General features: G+C 35.2%; 1 protein-coding gene across 18 annotated transcripts in view; it reads left to right on the top strand.

Annotated features, from left to right (window-relative positions):
• Nucleotides 1-20141, top strand: part of QKI (QKI, KH domain containing RNA binding) — a 133719-nt gene that overhangs the window by 58908 nt on the left and 54670 nt on the right. For 9 of the 18 annotated variants that reach the window (XM_015858030.3, XM_015858029.3, XM_085541374.1 and 6 more), the window contains exon 4: nucleotides 16669-16719. The exons of 7 other annotated variants lie outside the window; for them this stretch is intronic. In XM_015858030.3, coding sequence (XP_015713516.2) covers nucleotides 16669-16719 — 51 coding nt within the window. The remainder of the gene's footprint in view (nucleotides 1-16668; nucleotides 16720-20141) is intronic. 2 more of the 18 variants (XM_015858031.3, XM_085541371.1) reach the window with 1 other exon arrangement.

Below are 20141 nucleotides of genomic sequence, written 5' to 3'. Positions count from 1 at the left end.
GTAATTGCAGCGCCAATAAAAGATTGATGTTTTGATAGAAGGGAAGCCTGACCATTTATGGATAAGTAAAACGTTTTTTTCATCAGCTTATTGGCTGTACATACATTCCATGAGATGTACACTGATGCAAGCATGTAGGGAGTCATGTCTGTGCTCTCTTTTCTCATTGACTGCCATTATCTCATTGAGAGGGGTATTCAGCCCAGTAGCATCAGGCTACTGGATTGTGCCAGCTGTGGTTGATTACGTGTTTTTCCTGTTTCTTTCCAGCTTTTAATCAAGGAACTCCTCTATAACATTGTACAAGGAGATATTGTTTTCCCTTCAGAAAGAAGCATCTTAATAGAAATTATTTTTGTTCCTACAGTTGGCTATTTCAAAGAGGAAGGTAGACATCTATGCAGTTACAAAATTAAGGAACTTGTTGGTTTTATCCATTGCAGCAGGTTCAGATCTCTTGCTCTCCCCTCTGTAGTTTGATTATTCGGTGAGCTGATGTGTTGTTCCTGAGCTGCAGCATACTTGTTCATGTATTGGTGTTTGCTTTTCAAGCTGAAATTATGTGAGGTGTCAGGAAAGACAAGCTCTTGGTTAGTACCAATCTTGAACTTTGGCAGATCACCTTTGATAAGAGTTGTCAAGTAAATACATATGTCAGTCTTGGACTCTAAAGCTTTTTTTCACAATAAGGCTGAAAATGAATTAGAAGTTATCTGTGGTGACTATACAAAGTTTGAGGAAAAGATTTAAGAGTAGAAGAATTTACCTGCTTTGTAATGTCTATGTCTACTTGCCCTATAGAATTGAGTTACTACGTATCTGTGATGTTTTAATACCTCTTAGTCTTGGAAATACCATCAGATACACTCTGATTTCCAGTTAAACGTCTTCGGATCAGTTTAATTTAAATAAAGTGTAGTTATTGACTCTAAGCACTTCTATGTCTCGTTAATTAAAATTTTTTACTACAGTCCTGATAGGATGCTCAACTTCTGCCTTCTGTGAAAAAAAGTGTTATGTTTACAAATAAAGCTATGGTGTTGGCATTTATGTTGAAATTGAACAACTTTACAGTATGCTAAATATATTCAGTGTTTCAGATTGAGAGTCTAACCAGCCATCATTATTCATGTCTTGTGGGAACAAATTGTGTGGTTCAGGCCTGTTGACTCTAGAAGCTGCCTTTACACATAAGCATGCTGCTGCGGTTTGACAATTTAATATATCTGTGTTAAGAAATCATGGCAATTTCAATAAGAAAATCTACCACTAGCTGTGAAGGTGTTTTTTGAGTACTTCTCTATACAACTAGGAATAGTTAAATATATATATATTAAAATTCTTTATAGGATTGATGACAGAAGTATGTGATGAAGTCAAAATAAATAAGAAAACAGCTTCCATTTCTGAGCATAGAATTACTGTCTTTTCATGAAAAATAAAAAAATTGTATTTTTTTACATGAATGACATTTCTGGAGGTCAGTTGCTTGCTTTTGCCTTTTGAACTGTTTGTTAACTGTCAGGCTTTCATAGATACTTATTGTTGAGGATGCCATTTGTTAAAATTGTTTGATTTCTGCTTCATAAAACTCCCTGACAGTGGCAGTGTCATCTGGTCGTCCAGCATGTTGCATTTTGTGGATCATGGTTTGTTAAGTTTTGTTGCGTGTTAAATCTGCAGCTTGTCAATAGCATTGAGTACCAAGCTGATGATAACAATAACCAGTGACTGTAACCAGTTTGCATGGCTATACACTAAAAGTTGTTGTTTGAGTAGCTGTTCAGCTAAGGCTGAGATTTTACTGGATCTACTTTCTCCAGGTGAAAGTAATATATATTATTACATATAATATATATTATATGAATATATATTTATTATTCATTAAAAAAAAAGGCTTACTGCATCCAGAATGCAATTTTGAGAGTAATAACTAATAAGTCTAATATCTAACAACACAGAGTGAAATATCATGTAAATATATTTTCTTGTTAGTATGCATACCTTTGTGTTGTTATCCTGATCTATCAAATTTGGGAAATTTTATTCATACTTAATTTTGAAGCTATTTAATAAATTGACCTTTTAAGCTAACTTGAAGAAAAAGGTCATATTTGTATAAAGGTGTAACTGAACTTAGCAGTTGAGCATACCATAACTGCAGAAAAGAATCTGCTGTGCTAAACTGTGTATATTAATTTTAAGATATATTAAAATAGTATATTCATTTGTATAGCTGATGGAGGAAAAAATCCTCTTATAGTCCAAATCTGTTTAAAATATATTGAAGCTGAAGGTAACTTTCTAGAAATTAATTCTGAAAGATAAGATACTATTTGTGACTTAGTATTTTTTATTTTTTTTTTTCAGTACTAAATATCTCAGAAAATAAGCTTTTCTGTTCCAATTTAGAAACTTGTATTGCATTTATAGCCACTTACTTTCAATTCAGGAGTTGTTGTAAAGCTGAAGTTTTTAATTATAAAAGAGTTGCTGAAGCATGGCTTTTTTTTTTTTTTCTCTCCCTTTTCACCCACAAAATGTAAGTGTCATGAATTAGATCCCAGGCAGTCTGGAGGTAGTGATCATCTGGTAAGAGATAAGTGTTTGCACTATTAACTAATAGCATTAGGGGAAAAAAAAGTCATCACAAAAAAGAAAAAAAAAATTGCTCTTAGCAAGTTACTGACTTATTACATATATCACATAAGATAATTAAATGCTGAAGGATAACTAAAAAATAGTACTTTTCCTTCAGGGTATTCAAAGGGAAATTGGCATTGAAGACATAATTTTTTGGATTATTGCTAACAGAAGCTGACTCTGTTTAAGTATTTTTACAGGGTTTTGTAGTCCAGGTTCTCTTTAGACTGCATTACCTTTGTTTGTGGTCTTGTTTGCATACCTCTTTGCTTTCAGAATTGACAGGAAGTGAAGAATGGGCTTGTAGGTGCAATTAGCTTATGGGAATGTGAATTGTACAAGGAGAAACTGTTTTCTTAAAGTTTTTTGTGAGATTTGACAAATGCTTCTTATTTGAGGCAATTTGTCGTGCAAGTCTTTTTGTTTAACAGTCTGAGAAATGCTTCTGCTTTCAAGAGCGGAATGATTTTATTTTGAAGGACAGAAATTTAAGTGCCTGTGGGCCTTAAAAATTATTGCAAAACAGTATTAGTCTTTTAGGAAATGTCACTGATAGGTATTTGTTACAATGAGCCTTTAAGATAGGTTTATATATACACCTTTGCTTTTTATTGGCTACTTAATATAACTAGTATATGGATGTATTTCAGCATTGTGTTTGAATATAAACATAAAGATGTAGCTTTGAACATATTTTCCTGTGGAATGTGAAAGGTACCTGAAGCTTTTGATTATGATTAGGTTGGATATCAAAACTTGATAACAGATAATTTTGTTCTGAGAGTAGTTAGTTTTTACAGAATCACAAACTCGTAGGGGTTGGAAGGGGACCTCTAGAGATCATTGAGTCCAACCCCTCTGCCAAAGCAGGCTCCCTACACCACGTCACACAGGTAGGCGTCCAGGTGGGTCTTGAATATCTCCAGAGAAGGAGACTCCACCACCTCCCTGGGCAGCCTGTTCCAGTGCTCCGTCACCCTCACCATAAAGAAGTTCTTGAGCATGTTTGTGCGGAACTTCCTCTCCTCCAGTTTCTGGCCTTTTTTCTCGTCGTCTTAAATAGTTAATGATCTGATTATTGAAATAATTGGGGATATAACTGGCATAATGAACTGAAGGAGTGCTGTCACAAGGGCCACTCTGCTAGAAGTCAACTTTTATTGTGTGTTGTTTTTATTTGTTTTTCTATCCATTCCTTGTGAACAAAAAACCATTCAGATAAAGAGGCAAGAGATGGAAGTTAGCTTGATACTGGAGAAAAGTAGCACGAAGTGTTGTGAAGAAAACACGTATCTGAGAAACCTTGAATTGTTGCCTGAACATCTGTGTATAAACAAATCCCTCTTACGTAGATTAAAATTCTACATCTGTGGATGGTAATTGACTCGTCTTCATCTGTGCCATGGTAGAAACAGTAAAATTAGTACTAAGCTTTTGTTAGGTAGGAAGCTTGGAGTGGCTTTGTTTGAGAATTACTGTAGTGACATTATAGCTTACCGGAAGTAATTTGTATTTAACGTTGCATTTTGAATGTGTCACTTTTTTGTTTTACTGAGTATCATTTAACTGTATTTGATCTTTCTGGAGTTGGTCACACTTAATTTGGTACTTTGGTAAATTCTTCAGTCTCTCCACAAAGAATGGAGGGTTGTTAAGTGCAGGAATGGAAGCAAAACTTCTTGATTGTGTGAGGAAAGGAGCATGCCTATGTATTACCTGAGTCTTACTTGAGTCTGTATTAGTTCTTAACAGCTCCTGGTATTCACTGTTTTGTTTTAGGCTTCAGACAGACAGGTGCTTGTTTCCTATCCTGGATATGGCTCCTTAGGTTGAGATATATAAATTTTATTGAGATGGGTAGGAAAGCTCTTTGCTGTACGGCAAAAGAGTGAGCAAGAAACAAGGTATGGCTATTGCAGAAACTAAATACTAATGTTAATTGGACATTTTGGAAGATAGTTATTTGACTTCCTGCTACAGGGTAATCTGTAGTGTCTAACTAGGATAAGATATGAAATTCTTTTTCAACTTTAAAAACTTTTTTGTTAAAGTTTTTAAAACATCTACAGATCCTAATTTCTGAAATGCTTGATTGGCTTGCCATTGAAACTTGGTTTTAGGCGGTGGTAATTCTTGCTTAAACTGCTAATACCATGTTAGTTTTTTGTATTGCTTAGACCTGGATTAAAACTGAAGTTAATCACTAGCTACCCTTTTGCTGGACATGCTTTACATTGGGGTGTGTTAAGGATATGAGTGAAGTTTAAGTACCTCTGCAGATAGTAATGGGTATGTAATGGGATAGTGTCCTTTCTGTGCGGTTTCTCCAGCTATATTTACAAGATGTTAAGAATGGTCCTTTCTCTCTTTCTGAAAAGTGTGATTTAGATTTGTTTCTGGAGTTGCAGGCTTTTTTTCAGGACTTCTCTGAGAATAATAGGCAATTTCTCTCTGCTGAACTGTGCACGTTTTCCACTTCGTTTTGGTGGGCAGTAAATGGGAAATGTTTTAATGGATACAGAACCCACTGAATTCCATACACACTGTGAATGTATCTTAAAAATATATATGATGAAAAATGTTGATGACTGTGTGTTGACTACCTGCATGAAAGGATGAAAACCTGTACCAGGTTAAGGCCAGGTATGCAAACCTGTTATCCACTTCACGAAAAGTTTTTACTCTTGCAGAAGTGGAACAGTTAATAAAATTCAGCAATGGCTAATACTGAACTTCTCGGAGACCAATTAACTTAATTGATTGATTCTGACATTGTGTGTAAAATGTCTGATTTAATTAGTAAGTGCCATAAACTAGTTATGGAACAGACACAATGCACAGTATTCAAGCTTGCTCGATGAATTCATTACCATAAGTAATTATTGAGTGTAATTTGGGTCATAAGTCAGTTCAGTACTATATGCCTGCAAGACAACCAAGATTTTGTCTTCTAACCTCAGTAGCTAAATTTAAGAAAACATTAGGCCACTTTTGGTTGTTGAAAGTAAAATCTGCAGAATAGTGACTTCATTCAGGCAGTTTTCAATAACTCATATGTGCCTGACAGAGTACTTGGCAGCTAATGTAACAGGAAGGTTCTGGCTTTGAAAAAGCCCTGAGAATATCTGTCTCCTTGTTAGTTTAATTAAAATATGTTATGGAATTACATATGAAATTTGATGAGAGTGGATGGGATCAGTAGAAGAAAGAGGTTTAATTGGTACAGATGTATGGTGCTTTTGCTATAGAGTTGCTGGAAAGTACTAAGATGTTTTTTGTATATGAAGAACTAAGATTCATGGAGGAACAAACGTACATACACAGCAGTGGAGACAACAATCTCATTTATGGAACAGTTGTATTTTTATAGCAAGAGCTACAGGAGATTTTTCTTCTTGAGTCTTCATTGGTTCCTGAAGATGTCTTTCAGTGTTTCTGTCCCTTTTGTTTTGAACTAGGTCAACATAAATGTTTTTGGTCTCTTTCATGAACTTGTTCCTTGTTTCATGAGTTGTTTTCATTTTCCCTGCTTTCTCATTAATTTCCTACATTCCTATGGAGGTACTCTGTGTCTGTGTTCTCCAGTTTTGATTCGTGCTGACCTCCTTCTGACTAGACCTATAGTTTATGAAACAGAATAGTGAAAGGAGGGGGTAATTTCCATGGTACTTCATTTAGCCTGAAAAGCTGACCAGATGCCCTGAAGCTTCTCTGCAGTGTTGTTTACTCTGAATGTTACATGGTTGCATAAAGGTAAAGCATGATGAGAGCACTGAAGGTAAACTAATGTTGCAAATAAGGGAATCAAGCAATTGGAAAGATGAGATGGGGCCTAAGTAATTCATGGCAGACTTCTGCTGAGCATGAATCTCATGTTCAGTTAATGAACAGATAGAAATACTTGACGTGCAGAAGAGCATCTGAAAGTGAAGAGCATAACAGAACAGAAAAAAAAAAAAACAACCTAAAAAAAAGCATGTCCCAGTAGTGTTAAGATTACTGTGAATTCACACATTACAGCAACAGAAGTTGTGACAATAGGAGCTTTTGAAGGGGTCAAGGAGATTTTGCTTTCCAACCTGGATTGAGGTTTCTGTAGATAATTGGTGAATGTGATGAAAGGAATGAGTAAAAATTAGAGGTTAAGATTGTGTACCTTTGACTTCAGCAAGGCATTTGATACCATCTCCCACAATATCCTTGTTAGGAAACTTACTGCAGTATAGATGAGTGGACAGCGAGTTGGGTTAAGAACTGACTGGCAGATCTTGTAGTCACTAGCAGTGCAAGTCTGGTGTTCCCCAGGGGTAGGTGCTGGGTCCAGTCTTGCTCAACATCATTTCTGGATGAAGGGACAGAGTCTACCCTTGGCAAGTTTACTGATGATATGAAGATGAAAGGGAACCTGTTCACATTTAACAGGTGCAAGAGTAGTTTTTCACCTCGAGGAATAGCCACATGCATCAGTATGGGTTAGGGGCTGACCTGCTGGAGAGGAGCTCTGCAGAGAAGGACATATCTGTTCTGATCACCAGCAGATTCACGCTGGCTCATGGCCAACATCTCCTCCAATGGAGATATTCAAAACCCATCTGGTTGTCTACTTTTGTGGCCAGTCATAGGGATCTGCTGTAGCAGAAAGGTTGGAATCAATCTGCTGAGGTCCCTTCTAACTGCTACAATTCTCTGATTTCAGTTTACCTTTGTGCTCAATTGTTTACAGTGACCCTTAGGAAGATGTAACAGAGGATATGTAAATGTTGCATGGATAACTCTAGTTTCAGAAACATTTCAGGGCCTACAGCAATGTTTCTGTGGCGAGCTACAGAGTTGAGCTGATTTATTATGATTTTTTCCCCCCAGGTTTTTAAAAGAGGTTTCTGAATCAGACATCTTCTGTAACTTTGTTAATTTGTCCTTGAAAAAAGATCTGTGTTTTTGTCAGACCCCTCTTGAAGGGTGGTTAGCAATTATGGAAATCATCTACAAAAACATTTGATTTACATTGATTATCTGAAAGCTAAGCTTTTAGGACAAACAGTGTTTCATCATCATTTGTTAGTCTGCATTTCCTCGCAGCTGAGTGAGGCTGTGAGGAAACACAGGCTTGTTTAGGGATTTTCTTGTTCTGTAAGCTTGGAGATTATTTGTCTTTAAATATTTATATTAAATTAATATTAAAGTAATTGAGATACTGATTAAAACTAACATTGTTAAATTAAGATATTAATGACTTTAAATACAATATTGTTACTATTAAACATTAATAATAAATATTAAATAACAATCAAGCTAACTCCTGTTCTTCATAACATTCTGTTCTTGCTTCCTTAGAGTTTTGCAAGAGCAAACTTTCAGCTATAGCAATGGCAGACCATACTTGTCAGTAACAGTTTCTTATAGGATAGTCCCATCTAACACTGTAGTATGTTTTCTTGTCCCTGCTATTCAGAGCTGTTGCCAGATTCTTTCCTGTTTTAATCTATGATCAGAAGGCCTTTTCTAAAGGCACTGTGAAATGTGTAATAAAAACATAAATTTCCATATGTGATCCAGACGCATGGAATTGTAAGAATTTGCACTTCAAATGGAACATATTTGTGAACTTTACAGTGGTTATTCTTGCCAAATCAGTACTAGCATTGTTGTTTTGTATCAACTCTATATTCAGGTATTTTAAAAAATTATTAATAGTATGCAGTAATTCTGTATATTTGACTCTGAAATTTATTACCTAAACAGTGTCATTAAATGCACAAATTACTGTTTTTTTGTTTTTTTTAATTTTGAAGATAATTTCAGGTTTTTTTAATTCAAAGATACAATGATTCTATATCCTGTTATATGTCAGTATCAGTAGTGAGAAAAATGCACAAAGAACATTGTATTTAGTTCTGGCTTAGTTAACCACTATCATGTACGTATTACATTTAGTGTTAGATCTTTTTCATTCCTTGATGAGCCATGTCCTAGGTACTGTGCGCTCCCATATTTGCCTCTACATCTCTGGTAAATGCAATCTGTTGGAATGCTTTTAAGACAATAGCTATTTAATGAATAGCTTGTGCATATAGCAGGAAAGAATAAGCATGATTGCTTACAATCTGACATTTCAAAAAGCATTTTTTTTAGATCTCTTGTATTTGCATATCTAATTGCTATGTAATCAAAACTAAGTGAACTGTAGCTACTTGAAACCAAAAAATGAAAGGCAATCATCTTTACAGGGGGAAATATCCCACTCATATGCAAGCCTGTCTGAATATTAGAATTATATTCTTGTTGTTTAATTATAGGTGTCTGACTGAGCAGTAAATTTATGTCTGTGTATTAAAAGAGTGAATGTGACCCTGAAACATCAACTTTCCTTTGTTGGAGCAAAGCATTGGCAATGAGGGAACTTAACAGCGTTGTGTATTTTGGTGATAAGGGATTGTGCCAGAATAGCTGTTAATTACCTGCTTTGTTTGATATGGAAAGTATGGTTCCGCTCTTTTCTTCCCACCAGTGATGGTACTCAATTAAAACTTGTATTAAACAGTGATAATGTCCCAGTTTATCTGGCGAGAAAGATGAGGTGAAAAAAAAAAAAAAAAGAAAAATTAACAGGGTTTTTCCATCTGTTTAGGGGCTGCTTTTTCTTGTTTGTTTTGTTGCTGTTTTCTTCCCAATGAACCTTACTGACTTCAAAGAAAAAAAGAAGCATCTTCCTTTTTATTCTTCTGACTCTTAAATGTCATTTCATTAATACAGTGGGAGTTAAAAAGAAAAAAACAAGCTACTCAGACACATCTTTAATGTCCGCGTTACTTATGGCATGAGCTTTTCCTTTCCAGCTGTTTAGAGTGTGTTTTCTAACATGTTTGTTTTTCTCTGGTTCTGTTAGTATTTGCTGTTTTATTTAGATGATTATATTCTGCAGGGATTAGATAGCTACCTGTAATTAGGCATGTTTGACAGGTAGTTTCAGTTTTTAGGCGAGTGTTGTAACTCCCACACTCTCCAGTCACTGGCAGTGTTTCTAATAACAAAGCTATTGTTTTGCAGTTTCCGTAAGAGTTAGAGTTGAGGATTATGTTTTTCTGCAATGAATAGTCTTAAGTGGACATATTCTGTGGTTTTTTTTTTTTACTCCGCAAAGGAAAATGTAATGGGCTTATCTGATTATTCTGTTTAAATTGTTCAGATTATATTTCATTAACTTGGTGACTTGAAAATAATTTACTGATGTTTTTTGAGGTTTTGCCTTATATTGGATTTAGGATTCTGCATTTGAGTTTGGTTTTGAGGAGTTGTCTCACGTGATTTAGTGAAATTTCCCTTTTCAACGTACACAATTTCAACATCATGTTTCTATATTCAATTTTGAATAGACATTAATTTACATTATTGTCTGCAACACAGTAAATTACAGTAATCTCTACATCCAGCTCTTTTTGCAGAGAAGAAAATGTCTGTGCTATGATTATTTGTAGTTGCAAAATGTGGAAAAATGAAGGGTTTTTTTTCTTTTTTTTGAGAAATGCCTTTTATAGACCCTTTTCTCCTGAGCATGCTTTCTTATTCTTTTAAAAGTTGCGGTCATCTGGGGGAGGAATTGTAGTATATATATTCGTGTCATACAGTGAGGTGGTTCTTTATCAGTTTTTAAGTCTATTTATATGCACTGCATCTCTTTGGAAGCTTAATTTTACGTATGAAATCATGGTAGGTGGACTTTCCATTGTTGGACAAAGGAAGCTGTCAATGAATTTTAAACCTACGTCAAACAGTAGCAGAGACACTAAGCATACAAGGTTGAATGAAAATTCTCATTTCCAATCTATAACTTGAGAGGTTTTTCCAGTTAAAAAATGCCAGCGAGACTGAATCAAATTAAGTAGTTTTCTGTACTTACCCCATCCACAGGTTTTTTTTAAGTTGGAAAAAATTTTATGAAGTCATGCTCTTGTCCAAGCAAAAGCTTTTTAGCTCTGTGACATTTGAAGAAACTCACGTTTTTTTTTCTTTCCAGGAAGTTTCAGTACATCAGAAACCTAAAAGTTGCAATTTCTTCCTCTTCCAGAAAACCCTTTAGAATAATACTGTTTGTTAAGTAACCTGGTCAATAAAGTTAAATACAAACATAATGTGAGGAAAATTTAGGACTCTTCTCTCTCCCCTGTAACCTGAATTGATGGTACTTCTCATTTGCGATATATACCTATTAAACACAATTTTTACTCTGATGAAAACAGTACTGCTGAAAGCACATCATAAAATTTGTTTTTATTGCAAGTGTGCACAGTGAATCGTAATTTCCTGCAGGCCTAGGTCCTGCCTTTCTAAAACCAGCAACTAAAACATTGAAAATCTGAACAGTATTTCATCTATGGTTGGAGCTGTAGAACATGTCTCACATGTGCACCTCTATGTTTTAACTGCATAATAGTGTACTTGGGTGTATCTGGTATATGAAGTATTCTCTGTGCTGAGGCTTTTTTGAGTGCAGTTCCATAGGAACTGAGCTCCCTTAATCATTTTCTCCTTTTTCTCAACCATTTGGACAGACATGATTCTCCAGGGGCTAAAAATTAAAAATTGACTGTGAAAGAGAAGGAGGGAAAAAAAAAAAGTATGTCTGTGCCTCAAAGCTAAGAGGTTTTTTTTAAGATGAGCTTTTCCATGACTTGGAATCATCTTCAAAAAACTGTGAATCCATCCAGAAACAAACTTTAATTACATGTATTAGCCGAGTCAAGTTATGATGACCTTGTCTATGCTCTAAACCAATTTGCGATGATTACTGTCAGAGCAGTTCTTTTTCTGTTGAAAAGTAATGGCCTATGGTGTATTGGAGGTGTACTCTAATAAAACTCTTAATTTATTGAAGTTTTTTTTTGTAAGTCTCCAAGAATTCTTTTCTCCCTATGATCAAGGATGTATATACCACTTAACTGTATAACAGTTCTGCCATTAAGTTGAATTTAAAGTTGGTTTTTTTTTGGTTTGGTTGTTTTTTTTTCCCCATATACTTGGCTTCACAGAGTGTTCTCCACCCTTTGTGCATGTATTAAAACATGTTAAAATGGAAGTAGTCTACTGTTGAGAATTGAGCTAAATTTTTGGGCTCCTACATGGTTGAATGGCACGTAAGCACACAGAACTGACATTTTAATTATGGGGAACCTTTTGTTCATTAAGTTTGATCATTTTCCTTGTAGTCTGTAAGCAGTGTTCTGGATGAAGCACACCCATAGTAGCTACTGCCTGAGTTCCAGAAGAGTACTAGGAAACAAGTCTGGATCATTGGAGCGCTGGGCTTTGGTTATTGGCCTGGAAGTTTAGGAGAAACTTCTTATTTTGAGGAGGCTAAACTATTTTTTTTTTCTTAAAAAAAAAAACAAGTATAATCAGCTGTGCAACAAATTTGAGACTGTGTGGATTTTAAAGACACAAAGAAAATATGCTGCAATCAAAGCAATAGCCAACAGGAGATGAAATTCTACAGTAAGATTGATCGGATGAACAAGATCTGGTCTGAGAAATCAGATGAAAACTGAGAACAGTGTGCTGTCTCCACGGAATCATGACAGCAGTAGTAGACGGTGTATTTATTTCCCCTAAATGTATTCATAAATGCTGATTTATGTGATTTTTACAAATACATTTTCTGTGATGATAGCTTCTTAGGTTGTACAATTGAAAAAAACTCATTTTCATGTGTGTCAAACTAGCTATTTTGCCACTTTGATTTCCAGTTTGTTGACTGTCTTCATATCAGCAGAGCCAGTAGTTGCAGTGTTGAGAGCTATGTAATTACTTGGAGGTGGGGATGAACATTAGAGCATAGAGAACTTTCAAAATCCTCAGTATCTTAGGATAACTTAGCTGATAGGACATGTATGTAGACAAAGCTACCGTGTTACTTTAACCATGTTGTGAATATGTCTGCATACCACAAAAAATGCTTATCCTATTACTGTTTTCTAAGGTAGAGAAAAGGATACTATTAATGACAAAAATTTTGTATTTATTTGTGTATAACAAGTGATGCAGAAGCAGTTGCTCACCACTCCCTGACCAATGCCCAGCTAGTCCTCTCAGCAGTGGAGAAGAGAGCTCTTATCCTCTTCAAAACTCCTTTTGCATGATGTCATATGGTGGAGAATATGTCTGTCGATTTTAAGTCAGCTGTCCAAATTCTGTTCCCTCCCAGCTCTTTGGGCCCTTTGCTGAGAATAGCCCTGGCCCTTAGCATTAACCTAGAAACGTTAGTGTATTGTCAGTGTTGTATCTTTCCTTGAACCAAAACATGGCATCATGCCAGACACTCTGAACAAAACAGTTCTATCCCAGTTGAAACTAAGACAACCCTTGAAGTTCATTTGAGTTAGTAGTGGTTGATAAAGTGTTCTTAATCTTTCCCACCAATTTTCAAATCCATACTTTACAGGGTTAGTTACTTTGTGTCTATATTAGAGCAATGCAATATTGGTTTTCAGCTGCTTGAAAAACATGACAATTGATAAGTCTGTGGCTTAACTGATTTAATCCTTTCTTCATTCCCAAAGTATAAATCTGATCCAATTTTATATTTTCTGGATGTGATGCTTTACTTTGGCAATTTTTTTAGAACACATCTCACTTCAAGATACCCTGTGTCTCAAAGATGGGAGGTTTTTTTGTGATTCAATTGTTGTTGGGCATTCTGAGTTGTTTTTTAGTATCTTATTCATCCATTGATTTATCTGTGTGTTTTATCCTGTTCATCTCTTTCAGCTTCTTTGTAAAAGATGTACTGTTCCCTATTCTTTTTTGTACATTACAACTGCAGTGTAGCCATTTATTCCTTCCTGGATCTTGAGTGCTGCTGTATTGAATAGTTGTATATTACCTACTGACTGTTCAGTGTCTAAAATTCCATAAGTTTCAGACTTACATAAAGAGATGAATGATGTTCTGCTTGCAAAAGTGAATTGTCTTAACTTTACCTGCTGAGCTTGGGTGTGGTGTTGGACAGTGTGGAAATCAGGTCGTATACAGTCTTGCACTACATGCATTTGGCTGAATACATGACATACACTAAAAATTTTGTTTTGACTCTTGTAAATTCGTTGTAATTTCTTAACTATTTTAAACATGCTCTATTAACAGCAGAAAAAAATATTATCAGAAACTACTATTGATCTTTTTTTCTAAATTTTCTGAGCATTTTAGTACAGTTTCTTTATCCTATGAGACCATATGATTTTGTAGCAAGAACTTAATGCAAGTATATGATCTAGGCATTTTTTGTAATGTATAGCAGAAGAGAAATTTCTTTCAGATTGCTTTGCAGTGCTGTGGAGAAGCTTCATATGTGCCATCAGTCAGGAGTATCCTTACAGTTCCTGTAGCTTATCCTCAGGTTTTTATATTCCTCTACATTTAATGGTTTATATGAAATAGTTACTTAACGGGGTCATCAAGATAAGTATCTGTGTGGGTGGGAGATGTTGCAGAGTAAAATAGACTAAAACATTAGTAAAATGGGTAGGATATTTTAGTGTCAATGGTTTGTTTAGTAACCTTAAAATTAACTTGATGTGATATACTCGTGTAGTGTTTTTTTCCCTAGCTTATTCTACAGTAGATGTTGAAATACCCACATATATATTTGAATCAGACTTGAATTAACATTTTTTGTACAATTATATATAATTGAAGAGGACTGTAGGCTCTAAAGCAGAGAAATTCCTGGGTTTCATAAGTTAATCCTTAAAAAAATAAAAAATCTTGCTACCACAAAATTATTGGGTTATTTTTGGTGGTTTTTTTTTTTTTGTTTTTTTTTTTTTTTGAATGCAATGGTGTTACATTTGGATTGCTCTAAAGATCTGTTCCCATTGAAAGCTTTAAGGCATCCTTAAAAATCAACGAATCAACGGAGTGTGCTGGTTTTTTTTATTTGCTTCCTGAGAAGTTGTTTAAGCAACAGCAGCAGCACAGGGGAAGAAGCAGAGTCAGGACAGATCTTTTCAATGGGAGTTAATTGTGAATTAATAAGCTTACTAGAAGAGTTAAACTTCAGATTCCATGGTACTGAGGTATGAGACTGACTACTTTCAACAGTTTTCACTTTGACTCCTAGTTTATTTTACCTAATTCATCAGGAAGATTTAGATGGGGAGGATTTTTGTTCAAGTGACAGGAGGAAAAAGAATAAATCTGAACTTTTTTCTTCCTGACTTTGAGATCATAATCTTGTATATGAGACTGTAGTTCTATGGTTTGTAAAGCTAGAAGTTATTCTTACAAACCAGTTTTCTCAGTTTTGACTTACTATGTTTTAAAATCGGTAAAGGTAAATTTTTTTCTATTTTTTTTTCTTTTTATTTCTTTTTAATTCCACGCTCTTGTTAGAGTTTATCTCACTGTTACAATAAAAAAAACAGTATGAATTTTTCACTGTTGGAGAATTTTCTTCAGTGCTTGTACTGTTTCAGCAGGGATCTGATGTACGTTGCAGCTGGAAAATTATAATCCTTGTTGCAATTACACAGGGCTAATTTGAGGAGCAGACCTGAGGTGAAGATACTCAGGTCTTTGGCCTGCTGTTGTTTGGAGTTCATGTTATCTGAAAAAAAAAAAATTATGCAGCAGTGCTGTTCCTGAAAGAAATGCTTATTATGCTGTATCCTGTGTCACCAGGTGTTCTGATCCGAGTGTATCAAAATAAAGTACCCTTTTGTCATAGAAAGGTGATGAGGCTGACTGATTCAGGTTTTGCAGTACAGCAAGATCTCATTCCCTGCTCATAAAGGCTTTTGTTTTTCTTGATGGTTACATATTTTTCATAAGCAAAGCTTTAGACTTCCCTTTTTAGAATAAAAATTGAACTTCATGTCTTTCCCATCTCATACATAGAAATTACTTTGTTGAAGTCTGAGTGAAAGGAATAAAAGGTTCTAAACCACTGAATGTTATCTGTGATAACTGTCTTATCTTTTAAACTGATGCTCTGTTCAAAGAATAAAATGTATAAAGGTAGCTACAGCCATGTAATTTTTCATTTATAAGAAAAACTTATTTTGAGAAAAGTTAGGATGAATCTGTTTTAAAGAATGGTGGTACCTGTAACTATCTGCAGTCTGGTAACACATCATGCATGTTATACAGACAAAGCTTGAAGAAGTCTTTTCCCTGCTTTCTTGCCTTTAAGCTACTAGGCTTGCCTTGACAGTGATGGATATTAGAATAAACTATCCTCTTTGCTTATTTGCATTTAACATGAATAATATTAATTATTACTAAAAAGCAATTTAGTATCTTCCTATCAGCTGAAATACACCATTTATTTTAGAAAAATGATAGCTGCTTTTATGTTGACTGTATCGTTGTAGCACATAAAAACTGTATTTTACAGCCATTTTAATAGTGTATGAGAAAGACATCTTTGGCTCTCTAACAGTCATTCAGCTCATGGGTTCTTTATTTTTCTCCACTCTTTCTCATTTTTTCACTTTACTATTTGCAAACAACTCTAAAAACTCTATTTGTGCTTATTTTGCTTTTTCACAACATTAAGAAGCCCTGAAAATGACTTGAACTTTTTTTGATTGCTTTTTATCTTACAAATTTAAAATATATCTCAGTTGAATTTCAGTGGGGAGTAACTTATTTTCTTTTCATAGCTTGTATAGCGTTAATTTACAGAGAATGTACAAATCGACAGAGGTGACTGCAGGAATATTTAACACAGAATCCCTTTACTGTGTTAGCAGTCATGCAAGTGGAGTAGACTGCAGGGGACTAGGGAAAAGGAGCAGGGGAACTGAAGTTCTTTATTCTGTGACATCTGTTGAACCTTACCTTGTTCTCAATTACCCAGGTTGTCTTACGGCTTTTTGGTTTCCTGGGATTTAAATCTCAAGTGTAAATGAGAAGGAGTAAATTGTCTATCACAGAATAAAATAAAAATGCTAATTCCAACCCTTCATGCCTCTATTAAGCATCTTAAAGAAGCAAAATAGGGCACATGCCCAATTTTTTTTTGCTTTTCAGGTCTCCTTTAAGAGCAGAGACAACCATGATCCAGCAGTTTTGGAGGTAGAGGCAAGTAAATGTTTTAATTACTGTAAACATTCCAGTAGTTTTGTGCAAGTTGCCTACAACTTAAGGAGACCCTGGTTGAAAAGAAACCTCAACTATCCCTTCCCCAAATGGTGGATTTGCTTTGTATGCTTGGTGTTAAGAAAAAAAAATACATTTAAGCCTTTATTGCTAATAGACAGGCTTCAGTTATGCACAGCACGTACCTAGCTGGTGTGTGAAACTATATGAGTTTAAGATGACCTAATGGTGCTGTTTCCAACTGCTGTTAGAGTAATCAGCCCTTCAGCATTCTCCAATAAGTTCAACAATCTCTTATGTACTGGGCTGAAACCTGTAATTATCTTTGTGCTGGGGGCATTTCTGAGACCTCATGTTGGCTATCTCCTGAAGCTGTTGCTTGTGTTTTTAAAGCAGTTTGGTTGTTTGGTTTTTTTTTTTTTCTCTTTGCTGAAAGTTGTGTTGGAGGTGCAGGAAGGAACTATGCAGTTGTATTGGTGACATTTTAATGTCCTACTACTGCTCGTGAGAAAATCTGATTCCTTTAATTGTATCAGAAAGCGATTCAGTGCTGTTTTTATGACAATTTTAAGCCAACACTTTGTCTAGTACTATTCCACGCAGCCCTGGCTAGGAATACGTTTTTCCTTCCTGGTGCCAGTTAGTAGTGATGTGTATGACTGATGAGCTGTTCCAGTGCTAAACCAGCAGAATGCTAAAGCTGGAAACTTTTCTTCATGTTTCCAGTGCCATGAACTGGAACGCAAGCATGAAGGAATGTCAAGGTGGGACCAGCAGCATTGACTTCAAGATAGCTTAAACTCCGTGGAACTGCAGGCTTTAGGCAAAGTGCAGTTTGAATTAGTTGAGCTGAATGACTGTGTAATCTCAATGGGCTATAGAGATGATGCTTATAATATCTTTAGATTCTCTGGTCTACCCAACTCAATTTTCAGACACACAAAATATGGAATATATGCTAAGTTTTCTTATTTTAAAGATGCAGGCATTTGAAACAGGCAGGACTTTCTGGCCATGAGGGATACTACATGGATTCTAGTTGAGGACTGTGAGGCACAGCTGTGGATCTCCCCACTAGGTGAAGTGCCAGAGCTCTTTTCTGGGGAAAGGCTAGAATTTTTCAACTCTTTCAGAATGTTTTTCCTATTTGGTAGTAGTTAAAATGACTTGTGATGTCTGATGAATTCATAAGTCATAATACAGTGCAAAGGTTTAAATGTAATAGCTAATGTGTAAGGTTGTTTTAACTTTGTTGGCAGCATGCGTATGTAGCCTCCACATGATATTAATGATGAGTAGAATGCTGACACTTTTTTTCCTGATTTTTAGGAATTCTTTATAAAGAACTTTCAAACCTATAGTTAGGAAATAGTTATCTTTTGGACTTTCTCGTTGGCTTTATCAACAAAAGTGTAGAATTTGCTGTTTTGTAACAGTAGAGGTTTACATCTGCTTAGGACTGTTTCTCTTAACTTACCTTGTTGGAGAGGCACTTGAGCATTTTACGGGTCTACTACAGTGAGGACAAGGAGGAAGCTAAGTCTTGCTCTCCTAATCTGGAAGTATATTTCAGTGGGAAAACTAATCTAATTTGACAGCTTGCTGCCAGTGAGAGGGGATAGTCAAGTCTTTCATACATCGCTTCACTGTTTTGCTGATAACTTGTTTGGCTGTTGTTGCTTTCTAATCTGACTGAAAAAATGGTAATAATAATTAGTAGTAATACTAAACTAGCAGAAACTAGTAAGAAGATGTACTGATCCAAAAGAGTGGACAAATTGATACCTGTGCCCATTTGAAAAAGGAGGGGATTGGGGCAGATGTGACTGTAGTCAAAAAGTAGTAGGTCAGAAGCTGATGTCACAGAAAGTATCTGTGAATGTCTTAATCTGTTGCTGAGTTGCATTTTCATTTAAGGGGGATTATACTTGTGTTTTTCAGAGGAGGAGGAAATATTTAGAATGAGGCAAGCCACCTTTCTTATGCTCAATTCATGCACTGTGTAGTGGTATTTTCTAAGATGGATGATACTGTTGCAGAGTACAAAAAAGCATGCAAATAATAGCCTTTACTTCCCAGCCTTAGTGTCTTACTTCAGACTTTTGTTATTCAGAAGTATGATAATTTAAGCTATAAAAATTTGGGGGAGGGGGAACAAGTAAGCATACATAATAGGCATGCAAACAAACAAACAAAAAACAAACAAAAAAAAAGGTTTGAAATCTGTCTTGAAAGGACTAGAAGCAGTTGATTTTTTGCACATAACTGATAATGTACTGGAATATATTAAAAATAAATGCCTTTGGACCTGGTTACCCTATAGAGGATTTGCTTTTGCATCTATACTTTTATGTTTTCATATTGTAATGATGTTCGGTCTGGTTCTTCTCTCTCCCTGGGTTTGTGTATCGAGTTCATTTGACAGAGTATTTCTAAACTCTTTCAGGGAATCAACTTGAACTCATTTTTGAATATTTCTTGTCAGTTCTGTACTCAGTGATAAATTTCAGGAGTTTTCTGTTCTCTTTATAACAAGCTGAAATTTCACTTTTTTAATAGCAGTTTTGATTTATTTAATTTGCATTATTATCTTTTTTTTCAATTGTCTTGGCCTTTTGTCCGGGTTATTTATTTACAACTAAATCTCTTTGTATTAATGGAAAGAATGGAGCTTTCTCAGGAGTAGAGAGGGAGTAAAATGTTTAAGAACTAAAGATATTTAAATACAGGCTTGTGTAATCACTGTAAGATTAAATTATTTTAGTGTAAGCTTGCCAGTTAAATAGTTTAGCAAAAAAAAAAAAAAGAAAGAAAAAAGAAAATATTAACATTTAATATTTAACACAGTTAATAATAACATTTAATATTTAACGTGTTTAATATTAAATGCGTTAAAATTTGTCTGAACAGTACCTCTTTATATAGCATTTAGAAACGCTGTATAAACCTCTGTGTGCTTTGTTCCACTCGGCACTGTTCTGCTCCACAGGTTGTGGGTCACTGTTGATAAAAAGCAGGACAAATCATGGGCAACAATGTGGTACAATATTTACCCACTGCATAAATACATTACCACATTAAGAACCTGAAGCAGATAATATGAAGCTCATGTATCCTATTCTCCAAAATAAGAAAGTCAACAATCTCTCCACCTTCAGAAAAGCTGTACAAATGGAGCGTCAGCTTGAATATGAAAGTAATTACTTCATTGAGAACATTGCAGTTATTGGATGAGCTTTCTAGCTGCAGAGCAAATCAATAAGAATATAGGTTAAAGTTAAACTGAAATTTAGCTCTTCTGTTGTCTCCCAGTGGTAAAGAAGCTCGGATCCTTTTTGGACAGCAACTATGTATACTTGTTAACATAATATGAATTTAACACAGAATTTAGCATAATGTCTGCT

Source organism: Coturnix japonica, chromosome 3, assembly GCF_054131305.1.
Source record: "Coturnix japonica strain WE chromosome 3, WE-NBRP24, whole genome shotgun sequence".
In the NCBI taxonomy this organism is placed as follows: Eukaryota; Metazoa; Chordata; class Aves; order Galliformes; family Phasianidae; genus Coturnix; species Coturnix japonica.
This window is presented reverse-complemented; position numbering and strand designations above follow the sequence as displayed.